This window comes from Benincasa hispida, chromosome 2 (assembly GCF_009727055.1).
Source record: "Benincasa hispida cultivar B227 chromosome 2, ASM972705v1, whole genome shotgun sequence".
Classification (NCBI taxonomy): Eukaryota; Viridiplantae; Streptophyta; class Magnoliopsida; order Cucurbitales; family Cucurbitaceae; genus Benincasa; species Benincasa hispida.
Window position 1 is genome coordinate 26,396,301 of NC_052350.1, and position 11,018 is coordinate 26,407,318.

General features: G+C 33.5%; 1 protein-coding gene across 1 annotated transcript; it reads left to right on the plus strand.

Annotated features, from left to right (window-relative positions):
• Positions 1-910: 910 nt before the first annotated feature.
• LOC120072290 (protein LIKE COV 1-like) lies at positions 911-5,749 on the plus strand. The gene is made up of 7 exons (XM_039024742.1): positions 911-1,228; positions 2,494-2,546; positions 2,918-3,027; positions 3,349-3,516; positions 3,599-3,696; positions 4,910-5,036; positions 5,252-5,749. The coding sequence occupies exons 1-7, from the start codon at positions 1,079-1,081 to the stop codon at positions 5,347-5,349; spliced, it is 804 nt and encodes a 267-aa protein (XP_038880670.1). The 5' UTR covers positions 911-1,078; the 3' UTR covers positions 5,350-5,749.
• The last annotated feature ends 5,269 nt before the right edge of the window (positions 5,750-11,018 follow it).

Here is an 11,018-nt window from a genome sequence, read left to right on the forward strand (position 1 = left end):
GCCTTTGGGCTTGACGACCTTCTTGGATGATCGGCCTTAGGCTTGTTGATCTTCTTGGGTGATCGACCATTGGGCTTGATAATCTTCTTGGACGATCAAATTTTGGACTTGATGATCTTCTGTTCGCGTGAGGCTTCCGAAGAAACCTATTTCATGGAATTAAACTTGTGTTGATGTAGATTTGATGCGAATGTGGTTCGATCTCTAGTACTTGATCATCTGATTTTCTCTCAATTAAATGTGGATCGTATGAATGTTCTTGAAGTTGGAGTCTTGGAAGAATGCTTGTATCTCCAAAGGATTTAGTTTTCAAGTGTGGTCAGCTTTAAGAGTCAAAAGTTTTTTAATTGTAGAGAATTCCCTCTAGGCTCTTTGGATTGTAGAATTGCCGAACTCCTCTATTTAGAGTTCTCAGGTAGGCTTCATGAGCTTGGGTTTGGTTGGTCCATGGACCTGGCCGTTGCGCTCAACTAATTGGATTTGAGCATTATTTGACATTTGAGTCAAATTAAGCCTATTTGAGTCTTATTTGACATTTGAGTCAAATAAAGCTATTTTTAGGCTTAATTGGACTTTAGCCCAAATATTAATATCAAATTGGACCAAATTAAGTTTATTCAATCCAATGGTAAACATATGCATCATTGGAATTCACAAATTTATGTCTTCAACTCCAATTTGGACACATCTCAACTTCAATTATTTGGAAATTAATTTAGTAAATGACGTGATAAAACTAAAATCTTTCACTCAACATTAATAAAACTAAAAGTTTATAAACTTAATGTAATATTTTAAATTCAACGTCAATCACTAATTTGATTCTTTTTAAAATTAAAAATTTAAAACACAAAGCTCAAATGGTTATAAATTTATTATATAATATAATAGTCAAAGGAAAGCAGTATTATTTGGACGGATGAGAGATATTTCGAAGTGTTTTGTCTTCTGTAAGTACCATTCAATCTCTGACTTCAAAGCCTTCGTTTGCTCCCGGTCTTTGGTCTTTGGTCTTGGGGGCGAAGGTTCTTAAGCTGCACAACGCGGTGGCTGCCCTTTCCAATACGGGCTGCCGGTGATGGCCGACGACAAAGCGCTGATCACGATCGCCAGCAGAGATAGAGAACGAGATCTAGAGCTTCTAATTCCCGTCGCCGGCTCGCCAAATGACGATGCCTCTTGCAAGCCCTCGTCCTCTTCAACGTCCTCGCAGCAGACTGGCCGTGAGGTATTCTTCACTTCTTTTCAATTTATTATGCTTCATTTTCCACCTCTTGATTGTTGGAAACTACTCGGTGGTCTTGCTGCTTGTTTGATTGAATTATCTGTGTGTTGCTGTCTATTTTAGGTTCGGTTTGGCTTATTTCTAATCATTTCGATCGTTTTCAGTCGTCTTACTCCTCTTTTATTCTCGTACTTACTGTTGCCTGGTGGATTGCCTCTGTTATGGTTGGACCATGAGTTGATCTTTATTTACTTTAATTATTCACTCTACCATATTTTGTACGTTAAAAGTTTTGCGCATTTGGAATTAACAAGGTGCTTCTCGAATCTCCACTGTAGGGTTTTAAATATTAATTGATCAAATCGATATTCCTGAAATTGTGACTCTCAATTGACTTCCTATAGAAAACGGAGTTTACTTTATGAGATAAGAAGATGGTTGGAACTGTTGAGGAATTGATCTCAATTTTGTTCAATCTTTTGAAATGTGCATCTTTCGATGTATCCTCCACAAGTCTGGAGTCTTCTCTCAAAATCTATATTTTAATTTTTATCACATCCCTGCCATCCCTAAAGACACAGTTCGGAAGGCCGAATTTAAATTCCTTAATTCATTTCTAGCTCTTGAATGCATTTACTCCCGTTACATGCTCCAAAGAAAATCTCCTAACGGCTATTCTGGGTAGAGTGGCGACTGAAATCAAAATGATGAAGATGTTGATCAACTGTCCTTCCACCGACTCTACTCATGCAATTAGTGCCCTCTTCTTTTATATTTTTTGCATCCTTTGGTTCTTTCCGTGTAGTATATCAGATATTATATTTCTGATGCCTTGTGGTTGCTCTTGTATGATTCAACCCATGCATTTTATCAGTTAACATGTATTTTGGATTTTGAAAAGTTACTGATGGGATGGAGTATTTACTTGAGTACTAATGGTAAAAACTATCATCTTTTGAATGTCTAGTTTGCATTCTGAATTCTTGCCATGAACTACAGATGTATTAACAATATAGTTGGAATGGCTATGGACATGTACAACACCCAACTTAATTAGTTGATGGAGAATGTTGAAAGCTTTTCTTTATATGCATGAAGCTTATGTTGGCTTTAATGTTGAAAGCTTTTCTTTATATGCATGAAGCTTATGTTGGCTTTTCTGTCATATAAAACTGGAATAGTCAATTACTTGTTATTCAAATCACCGATCTGTGTTTATTTTCTATCACCAGTGGTGGATTCAAATATCTATTTTATCTTCTGTGCAGACATTTTACAGAGTCTTTAGGAGCTGGGCCTCAAAAAAGTTCATGACCGGATGGTTTGTTATTTATTTTCTTCTCTGTATTTCATTGCAATCAATGTTTTTTATGCTAAGAAAAAAGGGCATATAAACTACACTTGACATAAGTAGCGTTTCTTGCATATGTATTGTAGCATTCATTGCTAAAATTGCACTTTCTGGCTGCTGTTTAAACTGCACTTAAAATTTGCTCTCTTTTTATAATGTAATAGACTTTTTATTTTATTTGGAAAATATGCTTGGCATGGTGATAAGTTTGGAATTGGAAAAAAATATTAAATTGTTTTCAACGTGCTAGGGTTCCAATTACAGTTGTTTTCATTGTGCTAAGTGCTAAGTGATGATAATGTTTTAGTATCTTTACATCTAACCATCTGGCTGTTTTGCAGTGTCATCCTATTTCCAATTGCAATAACCTTCTATATAACATGGTGGTTTATTCATTTCGTGGATGGATTTTTTTCTCCGATCTATGCTAAACTTGGAATCGATATCTTTGGTAAGCAATATTTTCCACTTAACAGTTAACACTTCTTCCAAACCCACTCAATCCATGTGAATTTGTTAGATATTTATTTGATCGACTTCCTACAAGTATATCTGTACACGAATGATTATTGTTATTATCTCCATCAATGTCTGGTTTTCTTTTTGCTCTCTCGTATGTAGACTGGTAGTATTAAGTCTATTGACAAAAAATATTCATATGCCTATCCTGCCGAATGAGTTAATGAGCATATGTTCATTACAACAATCCTATTAAATTGTAAATTTCAAAATTTCTCACAATTATTCACAATTATTCTTGTTTCTTGAATAGGTCTTGGATTTGCAACATCTGTAACATTCATCTTCCTTGTTGGGGTGTTCATGTCATCATGGTTGGGTGCTTCTGTTCTGGCTCTTGGAGAGTGGTTCATCAAGCGCATGCCATTTGTTCGTCATATTTATAATGCTTCTAAGCAGATTAGTTCTGCTATTTCACCAGGTACAGCTTTCACAAGTATATTTATTTTTGACATGGTCAGGTTTATGTATGAACCATCTATAATCATGTCATTATCTATTAGATCAAAATACCAATGCCTTCAAGGAAGTTGCCATCATTAGGCACCCTCGAATTGGTGAATATGCATTTGGGTTCATTACTTCAACTGTCACTCTCCAGGTATGTTTTTTTCTGCTTCAATTCTTTTGAGTAACATTCTGCCTAGGAGATAGTTTGGGTACACCTTCTAGACTTGTTGACACTCCAATATTTGTTGGATATTTAGTAAACCTCATTGCATCGTTTGTGTTTTATATTACAATAAAAAGGTATTGATGCAATTTGATCAATGTTGGGTTTTTTTTTTAGTGAAGCATATAATTGCAAATATCTTCGCATTTGATACTTCTTGATGGACACGACTGGTTTGGATTATACTTTGCTGGTTGTGGAACCTTCCCGTTCATGAACACTTATTACATTATATCCTAGCATTACACGTATGTAACTGATTTTTCTACTTTGCATTGGTTCTATATCGTGTTATCTCTTCTTATAAGTTGTAATTTATTACATTATATCCTAACATTACGTATATGTAACTGATTTTTCTACTTTGCATTGATTCATATTGTGTTATCTGTTCTTATAAGTTGTATTTTAGACGGAGATATTATAATTTGAAATGAAAAAACTTTTATTCATAAGGACCAACTACAACCAATAATACCACTGTCCCATATGGACGCACATGCTTATGTTAACATGAAAATCATTGACATTGTTAGGTATAGAAATATGTCATATTGAATATTTTCTGTATTCATATCTAATTTTGTTGACAATGATGTTTTGTTATCATATCTTTGTATGATGTTTTTTTCACATGCTTCTTAGCATTGTATTGATATAAAAGTTTATTTATTTTAACGGTTCTCGTGAATCTGTCTTTAATTTTACAACTTAGATTCTTAGTTTTGGTTAAATTTATATTTGCAAATTTTCATTGTTTTGAAAATTGTATGAATGTGGATGGGCTGCTAGCAGTTTGTAGGTAGCCTTGACCATTGTTTTTAAAGCGTGAGGTACTGAAAAAAAAACTTTTTAAAATTTTTTTGAGCATCCAATAGAAGAAAGACAACAATTCAAATAGTATTATGAACAAGAAGATAAATAAGTCCAAGAAATTAGAGCCGTGGAGAAAATTGAACATTTTCAAATAATATTTCAATATATGCTAGAGAGTAGAATGATACATACTGGGGTCTGTTTTCTTTTAATTGTCTGGTGAACGTCATTATGCACTTAGCCATGTCACACATTTTGCAACTGGTTGTAAGGCAGGGGTGCTGCAAGGCTTGATATTCTGATCCATTTTCCCCTCTAAATGCAGAGCTATTCTGGAGAGGAGGAGCTGTGTTGTGTATATGTTCCCACCAATCATCTTTACATTGGTGATGTTTTCCTCGTCAACTCTCAGGATGTTATTAGACCAAATTTATCAGTTCGGGAAGGAATCGGTGAGTTTTTCTTTTCATGTCATTATCTTCAGAATCACCTGGACAGTTTCTCCTAAATTACACATGAACTAGAAGCCCCCCATTTCTTCAACCCCCCCAAAAAAATAATAATTTAGGAAATACGAGGGTTCATTACGAATTCTCTCTATTTAAGAGGACGTGACTGATAGCTTTCTAAGAGTTAAGAAAAGAAAATCTAATTATTTAAATTGCAGAAATCGTTGTGTCTGGAGGCATGTCGATGCCGCAGATACTGTCCATACTGGATTCAGATATTCGACCAATTGATAGTAGAAGATTGACTAGAAGCTGAGACTCTGAAGAGATGTACAATTGCTAGCTGCTAAAAATCAATATACAATCTTGGGGACACCAATGTAGTTATCGGAGACTCGGAGTAGTTGCGTGCCTTCTGGGCATCGATACCTATAGCCGGTAAACCATACTTTATGATAGAAATTTGATTCTGGTAGTTGACTTTATTGTCGTATCATATATTGGATAGGGGTGAGAATACTTTGCTGATCCAGGATAGGAATTGGGTGTGCATTAGAATTTTTCGCTTCATTCTAATTCAATCGAGAATGTATACTTTAATGTTGATGAGTTACAATATTCCGTCGCATCAGATCAGATGTATATTTGAGGCTGTACATATTTCCCCAGCATTTCTATGCTTTCAACTTAACTATGAAAAAGACTTGCCAATGCCATCCCAAGTGCCTATATTTCTGGACAAGGTATATAAATTTTTGGATGCTTTATGAGACAATAGATATTTTCAACAAATAATAATGGGAATTTGTAATCGGTGGCAAATCTAAAAAATATAATTAAGGGTGTGCCTTCAACATATGAAAAATTGTAGATATGGCAAAATTCTCAAATTTAAATTTTTGTTTACTCCGTACATAGTTTTTTTGGTATACCAGCCAACTAATATATCACAATTAAAGTATATTAGTTGTTTATTTTTTTTTCTTTGATATGTATACTTTTTTTGTAATTTTTTTTTTTGTTTACAGCAATGTGAGTTATTACTCACTTTAGTAATTTTTATATTTGCTACATTTTTTTTATTCCTTTTGTAGTTTTTTTCCTTTTTAGATCTTGCTTCTTTTTTTTTTTTTTTTTCATTTTTAAGGACAAAGATACAATAGGTTTGAGAGATTCAACCTAAAGTTCACTAACACTCAATTTAGTATACTTATTTTGACAATTTGGTCGTATTTGGAATAATTAGAGAAAAGGTGTTTTTTTAAATAATCATTTTATGATTTTCTTAAAATACTTAAATAATTAGTCATTTTCAATAGTTCATTATTGTATTTTAAGTGTATCAAATGTGTATCAACATTGTAACAAGTCTATTGACATATACGTGGGTTGAGTTTGTTTTTTGGTTAAATATATATATATTATTGTTTTGGTTAGGACTGCAGACTTAATTTTTTAAATTTATTTTACCAAATCTGCAAGTGTAAGAAGTCCAATAATGATAATGTGAATAGAATGGTTGATTATTACTATACTGGAGTAGTTTTACTCTCCACCTATGAAGCACAGATATTTCATATGAGGTAAAGAATCAATATCAGATACCGATACGGGATACGTATCTAACACGTGATTTGATGTATCTATTTCTACGCGTATTTTTTTTAAAGAAAAAAGACAAGTAACTCATCTAATCTTTCTCAATCTAAAACTAAACGAGTTCAAAACTAAATGGAAAAAATAAATAAATAATGGATCAAACCCTATACTAGAATCATAGTCCCCACAAAGTTACTAAAAGTACTTCAACATCTTAGATGTTGCTTTTTTTTGTATTGTATTTCAATGTTTTATATTTTGTGCTATTGTTATTAACTTGTATGTTAAATTTATCTATATTCTAGATTTTTTTAAACTTCAACATACCAGTATCATCGTTTTTTAGAAATATATATATTAAAAAAATGATATATCCTTAGACGTATTCGTATCTTAGTTTTTTAAAAATTGATGAGTCGCTGTATCCGATTGTATCTGTATCGTGTAGTCGTATCTGTGTCTGTGCTTCATAGCTCTCCACCAACCGTAGTATAATGGAATGCGTGCATTATGAGACCGAACAATCCTTTTTTTTTTCTTTTTTTTTTTGTAAATATCAATTTGCTAAAAATGATATCAATTTTAAATTTTACTGATATTGATATCAATTTAAATGTTACACTTTTAGGAGCTGTGTTTGGAATAAATGATGTCTAAGAATAATATAGCGAAGAATAAAAATACTATTTGAATTTTATGAACAAAGCTTGTGTATTCATGACATTTTTAATAGATTAATTAGTAAAACAATAAATATCATTCATTGTATTGATGAAAATTAATTAATCAATAATCAAATAGTTAAGATGAGTAGTTTCTAATTAAAATTAATCAATTAATATCTTCAATAAATTTTGTATTAATTATAATTTAATAATTAATTACATTAGTTAATTAAGTTTAGAATTAGTAGTTATAAATTTAATTCGTAATATAAGAAAATATATTTTAAGAAATAGTATATTATACAAAAGTGAAAAAATGAAAGAAAAATATGATATGTTAATAAAGAGTTTTGTTAATAAAGAGTTTTAGTAAAGAATATTGAAACAAAATTTTATAATTATGATATGTTAATAATGGATGAAGTAATAAAAATTAATTGGTTATAAATAATCAATAAGTAATTAATTATGAGAATTAAAAAATAAAATTTTTTGATAATTAAAAAATAATTTTTTGTACTAGCTTTATTTAACTCATCTTAATTAATTAAATAAATATATTTAAGATATTGATTACTAATTAATTAGTAAATTCAGGAAAATAAGTTATTACAGTCATTTAATGAGTTTGATTTGTAAAATTACTGTTCGCACGAGATTTCAAGATAAATTTATTTTGTAGAACTTAAACTTTGTATTTGTATTAATTTTGTGGAAAGTGAGTACAATCTCTAATACATAATATTTTGATGCTTTCAAAATAAACTATAGTCTTTAAGCTGGTTAATCTTCTTGGATGATCGGTTTTTGGGCTTGTTGATCTTTTTGGATGATTGGTCTTTGGACTTGTTGAATCTTACTTGAATGACCGACCTTTGGGCTTGATGATCTTCTTGGACGATCGTGTTGGGATTGGTGTCCTAATTCTCCCGGAGTCTTATTGTTTTTTAATATATACACATTATTATGAATAAAATAAGAGTTATTTCATTCTGGCATTTACTCATATCCAATAAACAAAGTTCCATGGTTATTGTATGTAAACTTAAGTATGTATATGAGATATACAAGTGGATCATGCCTTAAGTGATAACCTAAATAGGTCTGGAGTATAAGGATTAAAGAGGGATTCCTGATCCTGGTGCACTATGGATACGGCTCGCTTTGTAGAGGTTTGCAAGTGTTGTGAACTACTACAGATGGTAGATCCTGACCATTCATGTGGAGACATGCGAGCGGGGGTGTCCTATACAAAGAGTTTGTATAAGACCAGACCACGAGATGACTAGACTCTGTATATAACGTCGTTGATACTGGAGACTTACTTCTCACCTAAATGACCATAGGTGATATGACCTCAATCCTGAGTGTTTTGGGAACTCTTGCCTTTAAAGGCGGTCCTTTGATTAGTATGGGTGAGAGTGGCCATATTGCTAACTCAACATGTCTACCTTTTTGGGGACTTGTTTGATTTGGGAGATGGAAACTCAGTTACACAAGATGGAATTCACTCCTTCCCAGAAGCAGGGGGGTAAGTAGATAGATTGCTCCCTTAAGGACTGATTCCGGGGCTTGAACATAGTAGCCACAACTTCTCTTTGGAAGAGAGGACTCAGTCATAATAGGACTATGACTTATATTCATTAGAGGGATCAGTGGTACTTAAGGAGTTAGATGTAACTACAGGAGCATAACGGTTATTGGCCCAGTTGTACTTACGAGCGATCTGTGAAGGGTTCTCACATTGTTGATTGGTTGATATGGACATATAATATATCTGTAGTAAGGAGAGTTCAACTGTCGATTTTTAGTGGAGTGCCTGGCAGTTGACAGATGGTGGATCTTGTGACTAAAGAGTTTAGTAAGTTATTCACGTACCGTTGGAGTTTCGAGCTACAGGTCCATAAGGTCCCCTTAGTAGTTCAATGGATTCAAGTTGAAGATCAGTTCTTGATGTTGATTTGAAATGTTAAAATTGACAAGAGATAATTTGACTATATATGATATGATCGGTGTGATGTATGAGATACATCAAGTGGAGGATTAATGTAAATGAGATTTACATTAAATGTCATGGAATAGAAAAGGAGTTATGGTTTATATGTTTCATGAGATGAAATATTAAAACTATAGGTTATAAATATAGTATGGTAAGTTGGTTATCATTTATATTTATAATAATATTAATTATTGGATAATTATCTCTTTTTCTAATAACCAATTGAGTGGGAGGTTATTGGTAGTTTCATGGTAACCGTGAGATAAAAGGAAAAATATTTTTCCTAATTTTAGTAGTTGTTGATTTGAGAATTCCATTCTCGGAAAGTTCTCACGTTGGGCTGTCAAGTAAATAAGATTTGCTAAACGACAGTTGGAGAGAGACTAGACGATCGTGGAGTGTTTCTATACTATAGTCACTCAGCTGGATGATTAGCTAAACGATCGTGCAACTTTTGCTAAACGATCGCATAACTTTTGTTAAACAATTGGGCATTGTCTATGTGATAGACTTTAACATCTCCCACTTACTCAATCGTTTACACGATTGTTCCTCCGGTCTCCTCCTCTAACCAAGTCCACACAGAGCCCACACTTCTAGATTCTCACATTGAGAATACCAAGGTAGCCATTGTGGTGGTGTCATACTCAACTCGACATAATCGAGGTTTTGTGGAGGCCGTTCCCTGTGTTCGTGATCTGGGTGATCGTTGTGTCCGTGGTCGTTGTGATTGTGCAGTGTTGCAATCGTAGTGTTCGAGCGTGCGGGTTTGCAGTCGTGTTGATTGTTCGAGCGTTCGTGATCAAGGGTGTTAAAGATGAGTCTTCAAAGGTATGTGTATTCTGTCTCTTGATCTTAGAAAAGCATGTTGTAATTTCGTTTTATGCATGACAGTATGTTTCTGTTTGTATACAGTAACTGTTAATGTTCATATACGATTGAAATTTTGAACGATCATTCCGCTGCTCATGGAAATCCTCATGTTCGATTTCCTTCAATTGGTATCAGAGCCAGACTATTCTGATATTCCAAATTTCACTTCTGTTTTGAACTTCTTTTATAGTCGTGGTGGGTTTTCTGCACTGCGTTTAATTGTTAAATACGTTTGTGGATGACGTTGATGAATGTTTATAGGTTTATTTGCCTCTGTTTAAAGCTTTCTTGATATTACAAAGTGTTAATTTGTAATGGCCCATGTGTTTTTTGGCATAATTAACACGCAATCAAGTCTGTAATTCTAAGTGTTCGAGTTAGTCGTGTCGTTCGTGATGAAGTTTCGAAGCATAGAGATGCGATTCTTAGCGAAGAAGAAGACCAAGAGTTGATCGTGTCGTGTAGTCTCAGGTAAACGATTGTTGAGATTTAACTAAACGATCGTGTAAATTTTTCTATACGATCGTGTAGTATTTACTAAACGATGGGGTAAATCATTTACTCTATCGCGTAGCATTGGTTGCTCGATCGCATAGACGCTAGAGGTAGACGACCGTAGTGGGAGCATATGATGCTCATCGTTTAGAAAAAGGAGTGCGCTAAACGATCGTGTAGTTAGCATGCCCATCGCATAGTCATTGACTACACGATCACGCGATATACGATACGAAGGCGCTCGCTAAGCGATCGTTTAGACGATAGTGCTTCACCGCATTGTTGTTGTTTAGACGATCGATAAGCTTGCGTTGCAAAGCGCACTGCACAATCGCGTACCTCGTGCTTCATCGC